The sequence below is a fragment of the Martes martes genome, assembly GCF_963455335.1.
Source record: "Martes martes genome assembly, chromosome: 1".
Classification (NCBI taxonomy): Eukaryota; Metazoa; Chordata; class Mammalia; order Carnivora; family Mustelidae; genus Martes; species Martes martes.
In genome coordinates, this window is record NC_137888.1 from 198,263,865 (window position 1) to 198,287,545 (window position 23,681).

The following is a 23,681-nucleotide window of genomic DNA, read 5'->3' on the forward strand; positions in this document are numbered from 1 at the left end:
TATGTCATCATAAAGGAAATGATAGTGTGTCCCAGAACCTTAGAACAACGGGTAGGCCTTTAACAATAAATTTCATGGGGACCCTGGGTAGCTCAGTTAGTTAAGTGTCTGCCTTTGGCTCAGGTCATGATCCCAGGGTCCTGGCATCAAGCTCCACGTCGGGCTCCCTGCTCACCGGGGAGCCTGCTTCTCCCTCTCCCTCTGCCTGCTGTTCCCTCTGCTTGTGTTCTCCCTCTGCCAAATAAATAAATAAAATCTTTAAAAATGAATAAGGAAATAAATTTCACTTTGGACATGGAACCCACTGTGGGGCTTGAACTCACAACCCTGAGATCAAGACCTGAGCTGAGATCAACAGTTGGAATGATTAACTGACTCAGCCTCCCAGGCGCCCCTATAAATTTTACTTTTTGAACTCTTCACTCTATTGTTCACGTTGTGTTATTTTGGTTGCACACCACGAGTGTCCATCATGGTGAGGCACCACAAGGGTAAGGCACCCTGACTCCTGAATCCATCACCATGCTCTCTGGCCTGCACACCCCAGGGCTCTCCACTACCTAAGCTCATCCCCTCCAGGACGCCACCTCGAGGCCCCATCCTCTCCTCACTGCATCACACCCAGAAAACAGGTAGACATACCTCACGATGTCTCCAGTTCCACCCTTTGCCCCCAGGGCCATCGTGCTGTCTTTCAGCCCATCTGCCCACATTCTGCCCAGGAAGCTTTCTAAAATACCCATCTTGGGGCACCTGAGTGGTCCGCTCAGTCGGTTAAGCATCTGCCTTCGACTCAGGTCTTCATCTCGGGATCCTGGGATGGAACCCCGCAGAGGGCTCCCTGCTCAGTGAGGAGTCTGCTTCTCCCTCTCCCTCTGCCCCTAGCCCCCCACTCCTACTCTCTTTCTCAAATAAATAGATAAAATCTTATTTAAAAAAAATATCCATCTTGCCCTTTCTCACCTGCTTGAAAGCTGCAGAGGCTCCAAGGGCCTACAAAAAAAGCCCACGTTCCTCAGCCTGGCACCCCAAATCCTTGGCATTAGGCCCTTGCACCTCCCATCTCCCCCTGCATGGCAGCCAGCAACAGGGCACCTCGCCCAGTCCCAGGGCACTCTTTGGCAACTAAAGCCACAGGCAACGGTAGGTTTATGCTTCAGGGTTCCCTGCCTAGAGGAGCAGACAGGAGTGTAAGCAGATTTACTGAGGGCCATAGAGGGGCAGGGGACAAGAGAAGACCAAGAGTACGCTGCAGCCTGTTGGGATAGACCTTGAAGGCCAGGCCCGGGGCTTGGGCTTCCTGTGGGGCCGTGGCAGCCAGGACGGGGCTGGGTAGTAGGGAGCAGCCCGGCTGGGTCAGTGTTGCTGATTTTCTAAGGCCACCTCCACAGTGGAGGTTAGGAATGGGAGGGGCCCGGTCTGGAGAGGGAGGTGCTAGGGGCTGGACCAGGAGGCAGTGCTGAGGGAAGGCTGAGGTTTCCAGTGGCGTCTGGATGGGTGGCTGTGGGGGTAGGGTGCGAGTGTGTATTTGCCCAGCTGTCCTTGCCGGGCTACCCACTCCACCAGGTGTGCACTGAGGAAGGTCCAGTCCTCATCCTCAACTCCTTCCTCTGGGCCTCTGGAGCTGGAGGTGACTCCACCGCCCCCCCAACCCCAGGAAATACCCCTCCCTGTGGGGCCCTCAGGCTAGACAGAGACCCCTGTCCCACCCTGGACCAGCCCCTGTGCCCATACCTGGCTACCCAGTCCCCCCTGGTGCTGGTAGAGGGAGAACCTCTCTTTGGCAGACTCCTCGGCGGTGGGGCTGAGGGGCTTAGGGTCGGACAAGGACCGCTGCAAGGTCTTCATGGGGCGAGGCAGCGTCTGCTGGCGGAGAGCACTGTCAGCCGTGAAGTGCTTCTGGGGACTCACGTGAGCCTTGTTCAGCCTCTCACTGGAAGCAAAGGAGGTGTCCAGGAGCCGGTGGGGGGACAGGGGTGAGACCGGTGAGTAGAGGACCTGGGGGGACTTGGGAGGCTGGCGGCTCACGAGCTGTGACAAGGACTCCGGGGGCAGCTGGGCCTGGTAGCCAATCTCCAGGGGGTCCGGCTTCTTTTTTTCGAATCTGCCCAGGGGCCCCGGGGTGACGATCTGGATGCCGGGCAGGTAGGGGCTGATGGCGGTCGGCCCTACAAGCTGGGGCCCAGCCACACCCTGGGGCTGCCCCTCGGGCTCTGTCTGGCAGGCCAGGCTCTCCCCGCGCCCAGTCTTCTCCGGCGCCGAGATGTACCGTACGATTTCCACCTTGGGGTCGGTTGCGGCCGTGATGTGGATGGCCGGAGAGACCCTGGGCAGCTGGTCGGGCTCCGTCTGCACGGAGCAGTCACTGATGGTCTGGATGCCCACGCTGCTCATGGCCCTGGCGGTGGCAGCCGCAGGGGATGGCGAGGCAGCAGCATCATGCTTGCTGTCGGAGCCCGAGTCCGAGTGGCGGGAAAGTCGGGACCGGCGGCGGCGCACGGGCTGCTCCCACTCAGCGCTGTCCTCGTCGTCCGTCTGCACGCTGCAGTCGGCGCTACGCCGCGCCCGGCGCCGCCGGGTCAAAATGTAGCGGCCCTCCCCTTCCTCGTCGTCCGTCTGCACACTGCTGTCCGCGATCCTCCTGACCGTGCAGGGCTCAGGGCCCGACTCCTGCTCACAGGCATCCCGCAGGCGAGGCATAGAGTGCCGCTTCTTGATGCCACCGCGGCCCGCCTCCCACGGCTCCTCAGTCTGCAGTGACATGTCCGAGGCGGAGCTGGGGAGGCCCCGATGCAGCCCGGGCCCTTCTGGCCCTGCCACAGCAATGAAGGCTGTGTGGCTCAGAGGCGGCCAGTACTGGCCATTCTGAGCCAGCTCTGGGGCCACGGGGGGAGGCCCCCGGCCTGGTGCCTCGCAGGCGACGGGGAAGGGGGCCTTCTGCCGCTGCTTCTGCTCCTCTAGCTGCTGCTGCAACTGCTGCTGCAGCTGCTGGATCTGCTCCAGCTGCAGGCGCTGCTGCGCTAGCTGCTCCCGCTGCAGCGCGAACTGAGCCTGCCGCTCCTCCTGTTGCTGCTGCAGCACGTGGTGCTTGATGGTCTGCAGCTCCTGCAGCTCCCGCTGCACCAGCAGCTGCTCTTCCTCGCGGTGCCGCTGTAGCTCCACGCGCTCTCGCTCCAGCTCCTCCTGCAGCCGCAGCTGCCGCAGCTTCTCCAACTCCACGCGCTCGCGCTCCAGCTGGAGCAGCTGCTCCTGCTGCTTCCGCTGCCGCTCCTCCTGTGCGGCATCCTCCTTCTCCAGCCCGGGCCGGCTGGGGGCCCCAACGCCGCCCCCAGGAGCAGCATCTCCGGGCGGCTTCTGGGTGGCCAGCGGGACTGGAGCTGGGGCTGGGGCTGCAAAGGACTCCTTGGCGGCGGCCGGGGTGGCCGTGGAAAGGGGCTCTTCCCGAGCCACCCCTGCAGGCAGCTCTGGCCTGGGTGCGCCCCCAGCCCCTGGGGCCTTGGCAGCCGCGGGTTTCCCCAGGTAGACAGGCCCCTCAGCAGGTGGAACACTGGAAGCAGCAGGGAATCTGCTTGGTGCGGGATATCGGTACACCCCGGTGGGCCCAAGAGGTATCCGGGGGGCGATCACGGGCATGCGTGTCAGGCTGGTGAGCGGCACGGCGGTGACTCCGCCAGACACGTAAGGCCTGTACATGCCACGGCGCACCATGGGCCGCAGGACTGAGGCGGGCTGGGTGGTTATGGGCAGTGTTGCAGCAATTGGAGTGTTGATAGTTGAGTAGATCATGCCGTCGGCGGCGCGCACGGTGGCTGTGGACGGCAGCAGCTGTCTGACTGCCGTTCCCTGGCCTACTGCAGGCCGATACTGGGCCAGGCTCCCAGGACTTGGGTGGCCCTCCGGGAAGGTGGGGTTCCCAAGGAGGCCGGGTCTGAGGGGAGCCAGACCCTGCGGGGCGCTGAGCCCAGGCCCGGGCTGGGGCTGATACTGCATGAGGTCAGGGCCACCGCCGCCACCACCACCGCCGTGCCGCCCTCCATACTGGTCCATGGAGTTGAGGGCCGCACACATGCGGCTGATCTCGCGGGCAGTGGTGGCACTGTACTGGGCCAGGCTAGCCTCCTGGAAGCCAGCGGCATCTCCCCGCGGGCCATACCTGTGGTCTGAGTAGATGTTCGACACCGAACTGTAGCGGCGCATAGGAAGTGGGTGAGTCAGAACGTCTGTGGGATGACGCAGGTCTGTGTACGAGCCGTACTGCAAGCCCTGCCCCAGGTAGCGTCCATCCACAAAGCCCAGGCTGTAGGAATGCTTCAGCGAGCTGAGGTCCACAGCGGAGTCTCGTCCGGGGCCAGGGAAGAGCTGCCCCATTCTGTGTGCATGGTAGTTGAGGCCTGCCTCAGCCAGATTGGTGTCAGACATCGAGGAGTAGAGCCTGCCGTGGAGGCCCTGTGGGTAGGGCCTCTGCTCCTCATGGGGCCCAGGCCCCGCTACCCCCTGTGCCCTGTAGGTGGGGGGCTCGGGAGGCTCCGGGTCCCGGGGACTGTAGAAGGGGCCACCGCTCTGGCCGGGTGGGGCGATGTCAGCCACACTCTTCTCAGGGGCGCTGGGGGTGGGGTGGAAGGTGCCCGTGCAGCTACTGCCAAAGGGGAACTTGTAGACCATGTCACAGCACGCCATCTGGCTCTCAGGCCTCATCCCAGTCAGGTCCAGGGCACCTGCAGGCTCCTCGGGGAGCAATGTGGTCACAGTGCCTGCCGCGCCCTCTCCCATCTGCACCACCACTGTGTGCGGCTTCCTGGCACCAGGCAGAGCGTGCGATCGCAGCTCTGTGGGAGCAGCCCGGTGGGGGTCAGTGCCAGGTTCTGGCATGGGACCTGACTTGAGGCCAACACTCTGGGCAGTGCCCATCTGAGTGATTAAAACGTCCCTTCTGGCCAGAGGTGCTACCTGGTTGGGCAGGTTATACCTGGCAAACTTGGCCTCCCTAGGTCTTCCACGGGGCCCGCCTCGGTATGGGGCCGTCTGGACAGCCTGTTCTACCTGCTTGACCTGGGCCAGACATACGGGGCTGCCCGCACCCTGGCCGAAGTCAAGCCGGCTCTGAAAGGGGTCTCCATAGACCACAGGCTGCTTTTGCTGAGCCATGAGCACAGAGGAGGCCATGGTGATGCTCACGGTGGTGGAGGTGCTGAGGAAGGCATGGGTCTGCTCCTGGGCGTTGAGGTTGATGACCAAAGGCTGCACGGCAGTTGACTGCCGTCCTGGGATTGGATCCAGGGCAAGCCCATACTTCCTTGCTTCCACGGCAAGAGAGGTCAGGTCCATGCCCTGGTCAGTAAGAATGATGGGCGTGGGCTTGACAGCTGTGCGGAGGTCTACCACGGCACTGCCCGGAGGCCGGGGTCCTGGCTCCACCCTAGACGTCCCAGGGACAGAGGAGATCCGGCACAAGGAGATGTTCTCAGCAGGGAGGGCGCCCCAGCCATATACTGCCAAGGGCCCCTCCGTACCAGCGCTGGGTGCCCGTGGGAAGCCAGGTGGCCCAGGTGGCTCTGGGGGCAGCTGGGACGCACCCGGAGGTGTCGTCTGGCTGTAGCTGTGGGCGGTGGGCTGGGTGTCGGTGGGCGAACAGACTGGGGAGGTGGAGGCACTGGCATGCACCATCCTGGTCTGGCTGGAGGCATCTGATGCCAGAGTGATGACCATAAAGGGGGCCTCCTGAGAGGACTGCTGCCAGACCAGGCGAGGGGTGCTGGGTCGGTGTGGCGTTTGTGTGCCCTGAGCCACCATGGGTGCCGGGCTTGGGGCCCCAGGGGTCCGAGGCATGTCCGAGGCGGGGGTCGGGCTTGGCGTCTGTGTAGAGAACTCGGCTGTGGCCCTTGGCCCCAGCTTGCCAGGGGAGAATGTGGGACTCTCTGAGGGAGAAGATGGAGAGAGAGGTGGGCTGGAACCGGTGAAGTAGGAATACCCCCGGGGGGCCTTGTGGGGGCCGCCCTCCCCATCACTCACGCTCAGGGGCTTGTCTCTGACAGCCCGTCCACTGACGGTGGGGCCGCTGAGGGCCTGGGGTAGCTCCTCAGTTTGGGACCCGTAGTTTGCAGTGGCTGGGCTCTGTCCATAGCTGTGGCCTACAGAAGATGGTGAAGGGCTGCGCTCAGAGCCTGCTGGGGAGGTGGGAGTCATATAACCTCGTGGCAGGCCGGCTGGACAAGGAGCTATGGCCGTGGTGGCTGGGGCGCCAGGGCCCTGGGAGAAGGACACGCCTACCTCCTTGGAGGCAGAGCTGGGGGACGCAGGGGAGCTGTGAAGCTTGAGGGGGTCCTGAGGCTCCTTTGCAAAATGCTGAGTCACGCGGACATCAGGAATGACTCGGCTGCCACCACTGTCTGTGGAGGTAGAGCCGGAGAAGGACACGGGGGCCGCGAGCTGGGTGGGACTGGTGCCAGGGGTGAGTGGCCCACCATTTTGCTTCATTGGGTCCATGTATGCACTGTCGGCATTCAGAAACTGCTTCTCCTTCTTCTTGTCCTCTGCAAAGGCCAGGTCCCGGGAGGAGGCCTGCCGCATGCGGGCAATGCTCTGCGATGTCTGCAGGATCTCCTCGTACACAGCCGCCCCCAGGCTGGCAGCCGGGCCCTCGGAGGCAGGCTGTGCGGCGCGGCCATAGTCTTGGTCGGGGGTGTCCTGGTACTCAAAGGTGCCCTGGCTCCGCGGGCCACTGGGCTGAGAGGGGCCACCCGCCACCTGCCCCTGCTGTCGCTGGAGCAGCTCGGCCTTGCGCATCATCTCCTCGTAGGCCTCTTCTGCGCTCTTGAGGGGCCGGCCGGAGCTGGGAGGGGCCGAGCTGCCCGCGGGCGCCTCCGTTGGCGAGTAGAGGGTCATGAACGTGGGCAGGTTGTACTCGCTGCCGGACTTGTAGAGCCGGGTGGGGCCGCCGTCCAGGGCTTCGGCCTCTGAGTCGAGGGAGGGGGAGGGCGAGTACTCGGAGCAGGAGGAGCGATGGAGCTCCTCCATCTCGGCTGCCTGTCTCAGCTCCTCTGTCGGGGAGGCGTCCTCGATGGGGGACAGGTTGCTCGGGGGAGTCTTGGAGCGCTCCCGCCGCCGCTGGGCCCGCAGCTCCTCCTTGTCCCGGCGGGTCTTGCGGGCGGTGCTGCGGATGCGCTGCTGCTCCACCTCCCGCATCTTCTCCTGCTCCCGCAGCAGCTCCTCCTCCTCCCGCAGCTCCTCCTCCTCCGAGGAATCCTCGATGGTGGGCAGCAGGGGCCCGTGGGAGCGGTGCCGGGCCTTGCGCTGCTGCTTGGCTTCCTCCAGCCGCTGCCGGCGGCTGGGGCTGCTGTCGCTGTCCTCCTCCAGCGAGGACAGGGAGGTGGGAGAGGTGCCTGAAGTGTAGCTGGGCGTGGAGGCCGGCAGCGTGGAGGAGTGCTCCCCGCGGGAGCGGTCCTCGGGTGAGCCCGTCAGGCTCTCCATCTCCAGCTCGGGCTCCCGCTCCAAGCCGGGGTCGGGGCCCTGGCCCAGGTCCAGCTCGTGGCCATAGCTGCCCGTGCTGTTGAGCTCGATGGTCTTGAAGCGGCGGAGCCCCCCCTGCAGGGCCCCAGTGCCATCGCCGGCCTCCGCTGGGCCTCCCTCAGAGAGCAGCTCCTCGTAGCCCGTCGTGGCGTTGTGTGGCAGCCGCCTCTTGGGAGGAGCCCCCTGGTCTTGGCTGGGCTCCGGCCGCGGCCTGGGGCCACCCTTCTGGGAGCCGTGTTTGGCCGGGCCATGCCCAGAGGGGGCAGCATCTTCCTCCTCCAGGTTGTCTTCCTCGGCGCTCATCTCCAGGATCTGCCGTCGCATGAACTCCTCGTCAGTCAGCTCTGCTGCCCGGGCTGGGGGCTGGGGTGGGAGAGGGGACAAGCCACCCTCACTGCTGTCCTCCACGTAGTCGTGTCTCAGCTGGCTGCCAAAGTCGTCCGAGGACTCGGCTGTGTCCGGCTGCTCCCTCTGGGGCCCCCACTCCAGGGAATCTTCCTCCTCCTCCAGGATTTCCTCCAGCTCCTCATCCGAGTCATAGGCCTCCGGCATGATAGACAAGGAGTGGGGCCTCCGCTTCTGCTCACCACCACTGCTCCTGGGTGGCTTGCTTGGCTCGGCTCGGGGGGCTGGGCCCTGGGCCTCCAGTGAGGGCCGCATGCTGCTGCCCACCTTGTGGAGCTCGGAGGGGCTGGGCGGGCGAGGCCCTGTCACCCCTGCGCTATCCAGCTGCTCCACCTCCTGCTGTACGATGCCTGTGATCTCGCTCTGGGAGCTGGAGACGCCATCCGAGGAGTAGCCTGTGTCGCTGAGGCTCTGTGGGCTCCGAGACAGGTCCTGAGAGTACGGCTTGCCCGTCAGCTCCTGCAGCAGGGTGAGAAGCAGACTCTTGACTCACTGCAGCAGACAGCTCGCTGGGGAAGCCTGGCCCTCTCTGTCTACCCTGAGGAAGGGGCCCTCCAGCTCCCTGGGCACCATGGCCCACCATCCTCCATGTGTCTGGCCTTGGGAACCCCAAGCACTCGTAGGTTCTCAAAGAGCAACTTTATGAGGTTGAATGGTAGCAAAACCCACCAGAGCATTCAACTATGTGTCAGACACAGGACTAGCCTAGAACTCACAGGTTCCAGGCCCACCAGGGCCTCATCCAGGCATCCCTTACCTCCTCCATGGCCCCAAGGGGCCTGCACCAGGCCTACATCCCAGAGAACCAAGCCCTTCCCTAGACTAGCCCACCTGAGAGCCAGGGTCCCCAGGAAGTGAGTGGGACTGACCTCCGACTCCCCAGCCTTGGGGGCTTCTGGAACGGCCTTGACGACAGGGGTGGCAGGTTCAGTCCTCCGGGGCACTGTCTTTCCTTTGGGAGTCCCAGGGGGCAGGATAGTCTCTGGAGGGGGTTTCGGCCCAGGCTCAGGTTTAGCTGGGATTCCTGTCTTCTTTTCCTGGACACCGCTCAGGGTCTTGCTGGGTTCAGAAGCCCTGACAGGCTTGGCCTGGGGGCTGGCCTTGGTGGACAGGGGACTGGCCTTGGCAGGCGGGGGGCCTGATGGCTGGCCTGGTCCTTGTGGCCCTTTCTGCTTCGGAGGGGCTGCTCCTGTCGCCCGGAGAGGGGCCCCTGCAGGGGGCTGTTGGGAGGCAGGCAGCGGGGGGGTCGGCTCCCCCAGGCTGCCCTCCAGCAGCCGCTTAGTTTGGCAGTTCAGACAGAGCCACTCGGTTTTCTGCAAGGACATGGAAAGGGAAGGGGTTGATGAAAATCACAAAGACCCTTAAATACTCAAAGAATGTTTCCATGACTATTTCTGTAACCGTAAGCTAGAGAACGTCTTCTAAAGCATGACCCCAAAGGCACAAGGAGAAAAAGACCCCACATGACAGACCTCCCCATCCTTCAGAGTTCAAATGATAAACCAAGAAGAGGGGTCCCTTCCTCACCCCGTAGAGAGCTTTCTCGCCTGGTCAGAAAAGGAGACCAGCCGGGGAGGGGAGGCTACAGGCAGCGTGTGAGTCTGGGGAAGAGGGGGAGCTGGTGCAGAGTCCAACAGTCCAGAGCCCCTGAAACCAGGAGTGGCCCCAGACCCCATCCTTCCCCATACCCTTCCCATGTAAGGGCTGCAGACTCCTGGGGCCAGGGAAGGCTGTCTGGAAGAAGCCCTGCTGGGAGGACGGGGCTGAGTAAGTCCCTCTGCCCACATCCCCCAGCCCAAGTCTCCCTGTCCAAGGTCAGCAAAGACCCTCAAGTGGAAGCCTCCTCCTGTCCACAGGGCTCAGGGCTATTCCTCCAGTAGGGACTGTGTGTGCCCACACTCAGGCCAGGGGCCCTGCTTCCTCCAGAGCTGGGTGGGGACCAAATCCTCAACCATCCATCCACCACCCTCAGGGTCATCCCCTCTGTCACGCTCAGGGCTGGGGGCTGGAGATGCAGCCAGGACAAAGACAGACACTGAGGTTGCCAGCAGAAAGCTTTTCTGGAGTCCACAGCCCAAAACTGGTCATCCAAGCGTAACACAGATATGAGTGGTGAATTTCCTAGAACGCCAGAAACACAGTCTGATTCCCCCAGCTCCAGCTGTCTGCACAGGGGAGAGGTCTGAGCCTCCCAGGCCCTAGGGGAGTGATTTCTGTAGCCGGTCAGAGGCTGATAGGGGCATGTCTCCCAGAAACTTCCTCCAGAGTCAGGACTCCTTCTTGCCAAGACTGGAGGCCCTGTCACAGCCCAGAGAGGGGTGAGGTAGGAAAGAGAGTAACCACATGCCCGTGCCTGCTCTTGCCCTAGAGGAGGGAGCAGAGACGTGGAGGCTCTGACCTTCCGGCTGGTGCTCATCCCACGTGGCCAGACACTTAGGCTCCCACCAGCAGCATGGCCACTAAGCTGGGCCATTAAGGAGAACCACAAGACACAGAATCACAGGACCACAGAGCCAGGAGACAGGGCAGGGAGGTGGCCCTTGACCCTTGCCAGCCCCAAGTGGGCAAGCAGCCTCAGTACCCTGACCTCACACACTGCCCCGAGCCCATGTCAGATCCTAGCCCAGCTGGCAGATCCTTGGAAGCATGGGGCCCCCCAAGTGCCTGCCCTCAGCCTGGCATCCTCAGGCCACTGTGGCAGAGGACACGTCAATCATTCTGCCCTAGTTTCCTGCCCACAGGGCTACATATCACATCTCTGGCCTGGGCCCCAGCAGAGGCCAGGCCACGCAGGTGGGAGGCCCCTGGTGTATGTTGAGGGATAGGCCTTCTTCACAGTCTTGTTGCTCTGGGCCTTGAGATCGTTTCCTGGATTGGAGCTGCAACTCTGCCCTGAGGCCCCATCCCCTGCATGGGTCCTGAGCAGAGGGACCCAGCGATGGAAGGTGACCCTACACAAGTCCTATGTGTACTCACCCTGTTCCCTGCAGGGCCGGCCTTCACCCCACTACTGACCCCTGGGCACCTTATCTGATCCTCTGTGTACCCTGACACAAACCCCTAGGAAGCAATGGGTGTTGGAATCACTTGGCTTGGTCACCCCTAGGGGTGTCTGGGGAGAATGCTAGACAGGCTGAGCCCAGGCCCTGAGAGAGATGGGGCATGGAAGAGCACACAGCCTGAGCCTGAAATCCTGCCCGTGTGCCTCTGACGTCCGCTGGGGACACAGTGGAAATCCCCCTGGGTCAGAGGACTGTGAGAGGACAAAGAGACCCTGGCGAGGTAAGAGGGGTATAGACAGAGGCCAAGTGAATTCTGGAAATGAGAAAAGCCCCAGGATCAGCAAGGTGGGGTTAGGATCTGGGCCACACCGGGGGAAATGGAGGCGGCCTATGGCAACACTGTCCTGATTCCACTCTGGGTCCCTGCACAAGGCCATTCCAGGCTAGGCCTCTTGAGGTTGGGTCATCTGCCCTGGCTCACCCTGGTGGCTTTGCAACCTCTGCCCCCTACTGGCCTGTAGACCCTGCCCCTGACGCAACAGTCCCCAGTGAAGCAAGAGCACCTCGGAAGGATGGTCTGAACGGAGGAGACAGACCTCACGCCAGGGGCTCAGAGCACAGCCTGCTCACCTAAGCCCAGAGGCCCAGCCCTCAGCAGAGCATGGCCCTTGTGGTCACGCGCTCCCCAGGGTTTTGTTCTTTCCCATGCTATTCACGGAGGCCGCCAGGCCGCAGGAGGGGCTGCCCGGTTGGCCCTGTTGCTCCTGGCTCTGCTGTAGCAGTCGGCCGGGAAGGGAGGGAAGGCAGGCAGAGGGAGGCATGGGAGGTAAGGGCTAAAAATAAACACCTGACCTGGCTGCTGGAGGCCCTGCGGCAGCTCTCTGGGTGCAGATCGCTGGGGACTGGAGGGGCCCAAGGAGCCCTGGCTCCAGACCTGAGTCTTCCGGGGAATGGGGATGGGGTAAGAGGTAGGCCATGGGGAGGCTCTGTGCCTGGGGGTTGGAATAGAGGTCCTGATTTCTTTTCTCACTCCGCTCTCATCTCTGCCCCCTACAGCATAGCCGCCCCACTCCGCCCTACCCATTCATTCCATTATTCCACTCATTCATTTGTTCATTCACTCTCCCCTTTAGGGTCTATCCCCTCATTCATTCGTTCACTTGCACACCTTCTCATATACTCTTCTGTCCCAGCGCCACCAGCTCCAGCCTTCAGGGAGCTGCTGCCCGCTTCTCCTTTGCCTGTCCCCCTTGGCAAGTGGGCAGGACATGACCTGGGACCTGGGAGGCTTGATGGCCACTAACCCCTTGTCTCCCTCTGCCCAGTTCCTTTCTGGGGGCAGGAAGGTAGCCCCCAGGGTAATCACCACCTCATGGTGGGAGGTGGGGTCAGGGTGAGGAAGGGGAAGCGAGTTGTCTGAGAGTTCGTGGCATACCCCACAGGCCGACGAGCCCTGCTGCCTTCCAGGACCACTGGCTACTGTGCCTCAAGGGCCAAGGTTGCCCGTGAGGCGGCAATGGACGTTGGGCATCCTCCTTGCACCTCCTGCCATGGTCTGAATGACCCCGCAGGACACAATCTGGGTATGTGGAGCTGGCCCGTGTCAGTCTGATTACAGTGACACCCCCCCCCAGATGGCTGCGGGGCCCAACGTATCCCCAGTCTCACTGCCAGACAACAGGCAGCAGGCAAGAAACCCAGAGAAGGGGTGCCCAGACGTAAAGAGCCCAAGACTCAGCCCCTGGACTACGGGCATGACCGTCCCCAGTGCTACTGTTCTCCTGATGCTACAACCCCGCCCCTCCCTGTTCCCAGACACGCTTAAGCTTCTCCTATCTGGGCCTCTCCTCCAAGAAGAGGAACCCTCCCTGACATCCCCAGCGGGCGCCTTTCTGGCGGGGCTGTGCTCTCCTCGTGTCCATTCCCATGGGGCCTCTCTCATGAGACCAGGGTCTTGCACTGGCCACAGGGTTGATTCACACCCAGAGGGTTGGGGGCCGATGGGGACTCCTTCTTCCCTGCGCGGAGACTGTCTGTCAGGACACTCTGGTTCCAATTTCCTGACTGTGTGCTCAGCCTTGCCTAAGTATGTAAAGTATGGCGTCTCCGCTGGTTCTCCCAGAAACCTCCATGCCACGGGGAGGAGACAGGCCTCCTGAGATCACGGTCCCCGGAGGCAGCTGCTGGCCTCTGGCCTGACACCCTCGCCTCAGCCCTGCCTCAGGTGAGCCCAGGCCAGCCCTGCTTATCACAGGTGCCAGGCCCTTTGTCCAGGGAGGCCCGACTTCTCAAGGGCATGGCTGGTATTTTGGCAATTATAGTAAGATCAGAAACCAGCGGTGTTACTATAACATTTCCAATTCCACTAATTTCTTCACAAACTCTATTTTTAACTGAAAGCCAATTAAAAATTAAGCCAGAGGGTACTATTATCCTTCAGAAAGATAAATAGGTAAAAAATTTGGAATCAACAACTCTTAATTATGAAATGACTCACTAAATAGCACTATGGTTATTTTTTTTCCCCCAGAGGAAATTTCAGAGGGAAAAGGGATCTAGTTCTACTGCTTCCTTCGTTGTGTGGTCTGGACTTCCTGTCTAGAAAGAAGGTAAAAGGTTTTACGGCTCCAAGATTTTGAAGAAAATTCCCAATCCGACAGCCTGGAGAGTTGGCTCTGGTCTCGGGTGGAGCCAGAGCTGGTCTAATAGGCCAGTGGGGAGCTGGCCGTGGGACTTCCCTGGTCCATCCCTCCCTCAAGCTCCGGGCCTACATGCAGACACAGGTCCCTCTGCCTCACACTCAGCCCAGAGACAGCACAGTCATCCTGAGCCTGGCAGGCCGGCCTCGGTGAGCCAGGTGTGGGAGACATAATCAGGGCAGACCCACCCCTACCTGCTGGCCTGCCACCTCACTCCCAAGGCTCGATGTGTCCAGGATACCTGCTGAGAAATCAGGAGCCTCTAACCAAAAACACACAATGTAGGTCATAGGGAGGCACACAACTTCTCTGAATGTCAAGTGGCCATTTGCTGAGGGGAGATCAAAGACGGCCCGTGGCCTGGTTACAGTGAAGAAAAGCAACAATGCTAGTGGGAACCATGGGAAGGAGACATCGTGGCTGCCCACCCACCCCTTCCCCAGGAGTGCCCTGGAGAGCAGCATTAACAAGCAGGGCCATGGGGCGCCTGCACAGCTCAGGTGGTGATGTGTCCGACTCTTGGTCTCAGCTCAGGTCACAATCTCAAGGTCATGAGTTCAAGCCCTGCATTGGGCTCCACGCTGGGCATGAAGCCTACTAAACAAAAAACAAAACAAAAAAAAACACAAAAAAGAAAACCAAGCAGAGCCATGAGGAGAAAGGAGTCAGAGAAGCTGGGCTACCCTGACTGTTGCTTGGAGCAAAAGGCAAGGAAGCAGCGGCCTCGGGGTGGGGAGAAGCTAGGACCAGAACCCCCAGCAGCTCCCCTGTCAGGCTCATGGAACCTATCAGATGCTGCGGGGGCAAGGCTGGTTCTGGCCAAGGAGGTGGCAGTGGCGCAGGACATGGAAACAGCAGGACATGCACGACAATTTTCCTCAACATCTCGGAGCTGTAAAACATTTTACCTTCTTTCTAAACAGAGAATCCAGAGCACACAAAGAAGGAAGCAGTAGAACTAGATCCCGTTTCCCTCTGAAATTTCCTCTGGAAAAATAACCTGGGGCAGGGGGCGACATGGGCTATCAAGAAGGAGAAGCTCCAGAGTCCGGGAAGGGGACACCCAAGCAGCTGGTGAGCGGCTCGGATCAGAAGCCAGGTGCTCACCCGAAGTCAGCCTGTGACTGAGACATGCTCAGGCACAATCAGCCCTCCCCCTGGCCTGGCCCAGGGGCTGCTGAAAGGAGCTGTCAGGAATGTTACACTCCTAGGCAGAGGCAGTTTTCCCCTTTCCTCTGTGCACGTCCTGCTGAATGAGGACATGTGGGCCAGGAGGTCTCTCTGGGATAAGGGGCCTCCGGGCCGGGCCAGCTCCGCCGTCCAATAGAACTCACGGTCCCTTAGCATCAGGGTGCCCCAGGGTGCCCCAGCATCAGGTGGCAGTGACTATGTGCCTGGCAATCTCCAGATGGGAGCTCCTCTGGCCCCCTGGGTGACCCCTGAGTGCCGCCTCCCCACCCCAGCTAGCCAGGCCAGCTGTCCTCCAGTGAGCTACTGGATCTAGGGCTTAAAGGGTGGTAGTCTGGGGCCCAGAGGGCCACATGGTCATCCTCTGAGGAGGTCACTTGTCTTCATTAGAGCTGCCTCTTTCTGTGTGTTGGAAAATACGGCCTATGACAGCCAAAGCAGTCTTCCCTATCACAGTGGGTTGCTCCAGTGGAGGCCTGACCCAAGGCAAGTCAGAACAAGCTGCCAAGGCTCTCCTGCCCCACCATGGACCACGCATGCCTCAGCCTAGGAGCCCAAGGGCATAGGCGGCTGCCCACGTGCAGGAAGAAAGACTTTGGCTTGACCATCTCCTGAGGGGACACAGTTGGGGACGCAGCCGCCTGTCAAGATGAGCCAATCACTCATCTTGCCCCGTAGGGCAGAGTGAGTGAGGGGAGGAGCAGAAGCAGCCCCCAGGTCCAGGCTTGTCCAGCTCTGCCCAGGAACCTCTGCACCTTCTGAGCCAGCCAGGCTGGACTCAAAGCTTTGAGAGAACACTGGGCCTCCTGTTCTTGTCCATCCAGCTCTACACAGTGCCCAGAGCCCTTCCTGGGACCAAGGACTGGAGGAAGACAGGCCCCAGCCTCAGAACTCCCTCAAACTTCCCTATGGGTAAGAAGAACGTCTCTGAGCATCCCCACAAGCAGCGCCAGGGAGAGCCAGGCCCAGCCAAAGGAAAGTATGTGGCCCAAAGACGATGGCTTTGACAAGCGGACATCAACATTCGGGATCTCAGAAGAGGCGATGGAGGGCGGATCCCTCCTGGCCGGGCTGGAGCCAAGGCAACGGGGCACAGCCCTCTGCCTAACAGCCCTTCAACCCCCTGCGTGGGTCACAGACTGAAGGCAGGACGGGACCTCAGGCTCTTCCTACCTGAGCAGGGGAAATTAGCATCTTTCATCAGGCCAAGCCCATGAGAGCCAGTTCACGGCCTCCCAAGCCTGTTGACCCCTGGGACGCGCCCCAGGGCACCGGTCAGCCAGCCAGAAGCAGCAGGCGCCATTCCCCCGTTCCCTGAGCCAGTCAGTTTTCTGAGTGGAACAACTAACCGGGGGCAGGGACAGAAAAGGGAGCATAGCTCCCCTGTGGCCGTGTCGGGACAGCCTTGCAGTGGCTGAAGACCCGGTTCTCTATAGCCCTCTCTGGCTCCGAGGCCTCCTGTGCCCCCCATCACTCCAGGTCCTGGCCCCTCACCAAGGCCCAAGGGCACACGCTCGGTCCCACTGTCTTACCTCTACCAGGTGGGGCGTTGGGTTGAAGCCACACAGGTTGCACACCTGGAGCTTGCAGGTGGTACAGGTATTGTAGTTGGCTGGGCCCTTGCTGCCCACGTTGAGCTCAGCTTGGCACAGTGGGCAGGTGGCCCTTTCCTTCGGCGTGGTCTTTGGCTTGGCAGTAGCCTTGGTGGCCGCCTGGTGTTCCGTTCTGCCATGCTTTGGACTGGTTGTTCCCCCAGTTCTTGCCAGGGCTGCGGGCCCTGGCCCAGGACCTGTTTTAGCTCCAGGCTCAGTTTTGGCTCCAGGTGCTGGCGCAGGCCCAGGCCCTGAGCCTGGGGGTCTTGGGCCAGCCTCCTTGCTGGCATCACTGAAGACAATCTTGGGTGGCCCTTTGCTGGGGGCAGCCTGGCCCTGGGGTTCAGCCTCAGGTTGCACAGACATGAGGGTACTCGCCTGGGTCAGCAGGGATGCGCCGAGGCCAAAGAGCTTCCCAGTGAGGCCCTCCTGGGTCTGCTCAGCAGCACCAGGCCCCGAGGGTACTGTGGTGGCACTTTTGGCCAGGGCCTCTCCTGCCGGTGGCCTGGGCTCTGCTGTTGAAGGCTTGACAGGGAGAGGGGGCTGAGGAGACACCCTCCCCACCTCCGGAGGGGCAACTGCTTGGGCAGGCCCCGGCACTGAGGTGGCCCTGGCTGTCTCAGCCTGGCGGGGGCCAGGCTGTGGTCCCCCTGGGCCCTGCGATCTCTCTTGCTCCGGCTTCCCCAGGGGCTGTTTGGCTGGGGACTGGGCAGGAGATAGGGCTGGGGAGTGCAGCTGCTGCTGGCTCTTGGAGCGAGGTGCCGTGGTCATGTCCATCCCCAGAGCCCGCTGCATCTGGCAGTTCAGACAGAGCCACTCCTTCACCTGAGGAGGAAGCAGCAGGGTCAACAGGGTGGTCAGGACTGGTGGTACCCACAGCTCAGATCCCACAGCAGCCAGGGCCAGCTCCGAGCACAGGCAGGAGCGGCAAGGCCCGCTCAGATGTTTCTGGGCCAAAGGGACCGAGGGCACGGCCCCCACCCCTGGGAGCTGCCAGGTGCCTGGAGCAGAACAGGGGCAGTCCCACACTCCCCACCCCCCAAACACCAATCTGCTGCCTGCCGGACCCCCCTGTGCAGGGTTCTCCCCGACTGCCTGCAGGCTGTACATCTGATCTGTATACATCATTCCATCCCCATGGCCTCCCCCACCAATGACACCCCCCAAAGCCTCCAATTGGTCTCTCTCCTTCCCCTGTTGCCCTCTTTGGGCCATTTCCACACAGCAGCCAGCCTAATCTTTTAAAACATAAATCAGGACAGAAAGGATGGCCTGGTAGGCAATTGATGTTCAATTAAAAACTTGCAGAATGAATAGAGAAATGAAGAGTAGCAGGAGGGAGAGGGAGGCACAGAAAAGGAATGAAACCATGGCCCCTGTCCTGGAGGAGCTTGGAGCATTGCAGAAGGCACAAGACGGGTGCGGACAATCTGGAAAGCGAAGTAAGGCCATGTCAGTGATGATGTAAATAGAATGAAAAAGACTTTTTTTTTCTTAAGCAAGACACATTTTTTAAGAAAGTGGGATAATCTGTGCCTCTAGAACAAACAAGCATGTGCTGCTATTCCTGTGAGGGACACGGACTTTCCTCTCTGCATCCACGCCTCGCCGAGCAAAGTGAGTGCGAGACTTGGCTTGGGCCAATCACCAGTTTCAGCAAGGGTTTCGGGCCTGGCCGCGTGACCCTGCAAACAGGACTGATCCATGTTACTTGGTAAATGAACAGCACGGGAGAGGGAGTCTTTTTGCCTTTGGGATTACTCAAAGAACATTGGTGTGGGTCAGTCAATAGCTTTCTTTCCCAGCATCTGGGGAGATGCTAAGGATGACATCAATAAACTCAGAAGTAGAGACGAGGGGCGCCTGGGTGGCTCAGTGGGTTGGGGCCTCTGCTTTTGGCTCAGGTCATGGTCCCGGGGTCCTGGGATCGAGCCCTGAATTGGGTTCTCTGCTCAGCAGGGAGCCTGCTTCCCCCTCTCTCTCTCTGCCTGCCTCTCTGCCTACTTGTAACCTCTGTCAAATAAATAAATAAAATCTTAAAAAAAAAAAAAAAAGAAGTGGAGACAAGGTTAGGAGAAGGGGGCAGATCTGATGATGTTGTTTCATTCCCTGGCTTCAGCTATGCCTCAAGTCTAGCCCGGGACTTCCAGTTACATGAACCAACGATATTTTTTTTCTGCCAAAAGAAATCTACGTACAGATCAGAGCATATCACTTAGGGGCTCAAATCCCTTAGTGAAGTCCCACCATGCCTGTCATGGGAAATCCCAATGGCCCACGTCCCAGCCCATCCCTCTCTCCGGCCTCCTTCCCTGCCATCCCTGCTTAGCAGTCTCACCCCAGAGACCCTGGGCCTCCTGTTCGGCCCAGTAGTCCTCTAAGCTCAGAGTTTTCTCTGTCCCCAGGCTGGCTAGCTGCACAGACCTCAGGTCTCCCCCTCAGGGCCTTCTCTGGCAACACAATCGGACAGACCACCCAGGCACGCTGTAGCTAATCACCCAGTTTATTCTCGTCACAGTGCTCGTTCTTTCCCGAAGTATCTACCGCTATGTTTCTCTGGGTAGTCTCCTGTCACCCCACCCAGCTCGTGAGCGCACGTCAAGGTGTTCTCAGGACAGTGTGTGTGGCACAGAGCAGGGCTCATTCCAGAGAGGCTTGTAGTGGGATCAATCCCAACACCCTATTAATAGGGGGCACAGTTCCCACAAGGCCAAAGCTGTGAGATCGGAGATTCAGGGCCCCAGTGAGGAGGCTCCTCCTTTTCAACCAGACCTGAGGCTCGAGGCCAAGGCTGCTCCATCTTCGCTTGTAGCCAGAGCCTTCAAAAGCACCGGGGGGCCCAGTCACCAGGGAAAGGTCCCATCTGGTTCCTGAGGCAAAAAGCCGCTTCTGTCCAGCCTCAGGGGTGCCTGCGGTCCTGCTCTCCGCCTTGAGGCCACAGGGCCGCGCAACTGCTGCTTTGGCTGATTTGGCAGCGGGGGAGCCCGGCCTTGGCTGTCTTGCCCCCACCAGTGCAAGAGCGGCCACAGAGGCGGGGGAACACCACAGTCCCGCGAGCACTCTCTCATGCCCAGCACCACACACGGCCTGTTCACAGGCAGCCTTGCCTTTGGTCTTCACAGTAGAGAAAATCAAGGTCTGATACAATGTAACCACATGCTCTTGTGGTTAACCCGCCAGGAAGCAGTGTTGTGGGTGAAATGAGCCCGGCTAGCCTGGCCCAGCTCCTGAGCCGCAGCCTGGTGCCTTCTGCCTTCCTGCTTCTTCCGAAGACCAGCAGCCTCATGCAGGTCAAGTCATGGGATAGAAGTCCCCTCTGCAAAACACTGGCCGAGCCCTCCAAGACCAACCCCAGTTCCAGAAACACTAAGAAGAGTGATGCCTCAGAAACTGGGATACGAAGCCATCTGCCCTAGCTGGGAACTGTCAACTCACCTAAATGTTTTTGGAGACCCAAGGCAGCTCTGTGTACATTTGGACAGAGAAAGCCTCAGAGGAAATAATTTGCATCCATGGGACTCAGTCCATAGACCCCTTTAGAAAGGTCCCGCTTGGCTAGGGAGGCCTCACTCCCATCAAAGTGGGAGCTCCCAGGGGCAAGCTATTTCCAGTCACCCTCAGAGGGAGCCTTGGAGGGGATTACCCTCTCGAGGGGAGGCCCAGGCACTGGCCCAGGGCAGCAGCCAGACTCAGTTCCTGTAGCGGGTGCCCAGGTACACCCTAGGCTCTGCAGCTCTCGTGCACCTGCACAGCACGCTCCGGGACTTTCTGAGAAGAGGGATCTGGAAGGTAACGCTCCTTATCCTGGGACTTCAGAGTGACCCTCCTTCAGGTCCTGGACAGGGTTGAATAAGGGCATGGACTGAAACTCCTGCACTCACCACCAGAACCTTCCCTTACCCAGCCTCCGTCACCCAAGCTGTCACAGGCACTCACCTAAAATAGAACCTCTCCAAGAAACAGCTAAAACGCCCATCGGTGACTCATAGCCCAGATGGGCACAGCTATTTCTATCCAGCCTCTTCTAGAAGGTGAGGAGCCTTGACCACGCCCTCCCCGAGCCCCACCCAGGCTCAGGCCCAGCAGACAGGCCCCACACAGCCCCACGCAGGAAAGGCCTCCCAGGGAGGACACTGGGAGAGGAGCTCTCTGAATCCAGCAAGACTTCCCTCAGCCTCCCTCACAGATTGTCAGGACTGGATCTGAGGAGCTCAGCCTCAGCCTCTCCCTCCCCACACCTCCCAGTCCACTTGCCCACCTAGGCTGGGCATACACAGCCAGGCCCGTGGCAAACTCCTCAGCCCTGGGACCAGCAGCAGTGAGAGCCTTCCTCATCTGTACCAGCGTCTGTGGCTACTTGGCACCCTCCCATCCAGCTGCCCACCAGAATCTCGGGAATGGCCTTCTATTAGCGTGACAGGAAATCTCTCTTAGAGTCCTGCTGTCTAGTCCCTCCATGTGCCTGACCTGGCAGGGCCAGGAGATAAGCAGGCCACCAGCCACAGAACTCGTGTCCCAAGAGCCAGAGGTAAGCCAAGGGGACTTCCCAGGGCTACACTGAGGTGAATGGCTCTGCCAGACACTAGCTTCTGTCAGGCTAACCCTTCTTGCCAGCAAGGAAGCTCACCCTGCCATCTCAGAGGTATGGACACCTGCGCACCCCAACCGGGTCAGGGCGTGACCAGCAGTAGGGACGGGAGGCTCGGTGTGGTGTGCAGGGTACGAGCTGCTTTGGAACTGGGAGAAGCAGACACTACAGGAAAGTGACTTCCCGCAGAGAGCTGCTGCCTGCTAGGGATTCAGAAAGGCAGGGCCTCATGGGCTCTGGCTCTGAAGGGACTTTCATCCCAAGAAGAGCCTTTCTTAGCTGTTCCCTTATTCAAACTGTTCAGTGGATGAAAGGGCGGCTAAGGTGGCATGGCCCACCCAGGATCCAGAGGCCTGTGGACCAGACTGAGGTCTCTGTGAACCACAGGTTGAAGGAACAGCCAGCCGTGATCTGTCTGCATTGGCCGCTCCCCACGGCTCCTCGCACAGGGCTCTGGGACAGAGAGGGGAGTGGGGGCCCTCTGGGGGAGGAGCTTCTACATCTTTCCCACAGGGACATGGTGGCACTGAGACTTGCCACCCTGTGTCCCAGGCCCAAAGGCAGGGGCCCAGGCTCACTTGCCATATATAGCCCAAAAGGAAGCTGCCCAGGAAATGTGCTTCTGCTCCCGAGGTAGAGCCTGCCTCACGGTCACCTCCAAGGATGCCGGGAGGTTCTGAGGGCCCCCAGCAGCAACAGATTCTCTTTCCACTCTCCCCTCCTGCCTCCCCACCAGCAAGGAAGAAGGAGGGCTGCAGACATCCCTTAGCCTGACTTCCTGCAGAGAGCGGCGCCTTGCCTCTGAGACCCAGCCCTCCCCAGGAGAGAGGGCATTCGGTGGTCAGATCAGTCTGTGCGGACATGCCTGATACCGCAGCATCCATGCTTTTTTCCATTTCGGTACAAGTTCAAACAGTACAGAAACAGCTTAAAAACAAGCCTCCCCTGCTGGTTCCTGGGAGGGTCCCACCGGCCAGCGTGGCTCTCCACTCTCTTCTGGGCTGTGACTCACTCGCTAGGCCTCAACAGGGGCACCTGTCCCACTGTGGCCCCTGGACCAACGGTGCTCCAGAGCAGGGAGTCGGGGCTGGCCTACCCCTTTACTCTCCCCCCAGCCCTGGACATACCCCCTGCCCCATCCCGCAGCTGGCTTCCCACAGGCTTAGGGGTCGCAAAGGGTGGGGCATATGAACGCAGAGCTGGATGAATGAATCAGCCAGACATGGCCCATCGGGGAGGCCCTGAGAAACTGCCCAGCACGTGAGGCCAGGATTTGTGGAGAGGAGGCTGAATCTAATTGTTGCTGGGGGCTGGGAGTCCTCACTGGCCTGGAGCTCCATGAAACAGAAAGAATCCATCCCCTTGCTGATCTCTACAAACACCTGGCTTCCCACCTCTGGGGTCCAACTTTTCCCAGCCTCCCCTAGAGAGCCTCTCCTCCCTCTGAGGCCTTCCACTGTGCCCTGTGAAACATCCTTTCCTGACCAAGCCAGCTCCCCAAACTTCCTACACACACACACACACACACACACACACACACACTTCTTGGTCCTCCATCCCCCTGTCCAGGAGAAACCATACTCTCTGGACTTCAGAATGTGGTAACCACTCACCCTCCCTTTAAAATCCCTGGGACCCCTGGGGCTTAGCTTCCCCGTCCTTCTCCCCTCCTAGCTGCTGTTGCCTTCCAGGCTCCACCGTCATGGCCACTAGTTCTCAAAAGCCCCGAGACCCTTGTCTCCCAGGCTCCCACTGAACCAACTGCTACCATCACAGTGGATGGCAGTCACCGCACTGACTCAGCCCATCCCCTGGCCTCACTCTCACACCCATTATCACCCCAAACCATCTCCTCTAAAATCACCCTGTACCTGTCCTCCTCCAGCCTTCTAGGTCACTTCCCAGTGACACTCCCCACTGTAGCAGTCCTTGGGCCTCCTGGGGATACCATTGAGCCTCTGCCTTCACATCCTTTCCTGCCCAGCTCAATCTATGGTCATCATGCAGTCACTCTGACCGATGTCAGCTTTGGAACTAGATCCAACCACATACCTGCTTTCTCTGGGCCTCTACCCACACAGATAAATGGGTACCAGGCAAACGGGCTCCACTGCCAATTAACTTCTGTCCCAACATCTCCTGGGGCCCCTAGCTGCTTGGATAACTCACTCACTCCCACTCTGGCTAACTCATTCACCCCCAACCACAATGGCTGGTTCAATTTCTCCAGCCCCCATCCCTCCCGGCACCCCTCCCCTGACTTCTGGCTCAAACCACTGGCCTGCTGCCCATGTCGTCAAGAGCAGCCACACAATAGGGCTACCTCTTCCACACTCAGGATCTGGACCTGCCTCCTTGGGGGGCCCCACTCCTTCAAGCACACTGCCTCCCCCACACCCCAAGGCATCCCTTGCCTCTCTCAGAACTCAGTGCCATTGTCTCCTGCCCCCCAGAACCCTCTCATGTCTAAGGCCCGGGCTCTCGCCTCTCCTTCTCAGTCAGGCTTCTCAAGACTTGTCCACGTAGACGACCCTCAAAAAACTCTATGCTGAGGGCAAGAAGCCTTATCCAGCAGTGCACGTTTCTACGAAGCCCGAGAAGAAGCACAACCCCTCTATGGTGGAGAAAAGTCGGAACAGCTGTTGTCTCTGGAGAAGGGGTGGGGATAGACCAGAAGGGGGCCTGAAGGAACTTTCTAGGG

General features: G+C 60.3%; 1 protein-coding gene across 1 annotated transcript in view; it reads right to left on the minus strand.

Moving 5' to 3' along the window:
- The window catches only part of BSN (bassoon presynaptic cytomatrix protein), a gene marked incomplete at its 3' end in the record, with an annotated part of 88,127 nt that overhangs the window by 5,623 nt on the left and 58,823 nt on the right, over positions 1–23,681 (minus strand). The window contains exons 3-5 of the mRNA XM_080810713.1: positions 16,333–17,217; positions 8,781–9,224; positions 1,735–8,370 (exon numbers count right to left, since the gene is read on the minus strand). Coding sequence (XP_080666839.1) covers positions 1,735–8,370; positions 8,781–9,224; positions 16,333–17,217 — 7,965 coding nt within the window. The remainder of the gene's footprint in view (positions 1–1,734; positions 8,371–8,780; positions 9,225–16,332; positions 17,218–23,681) is intronic.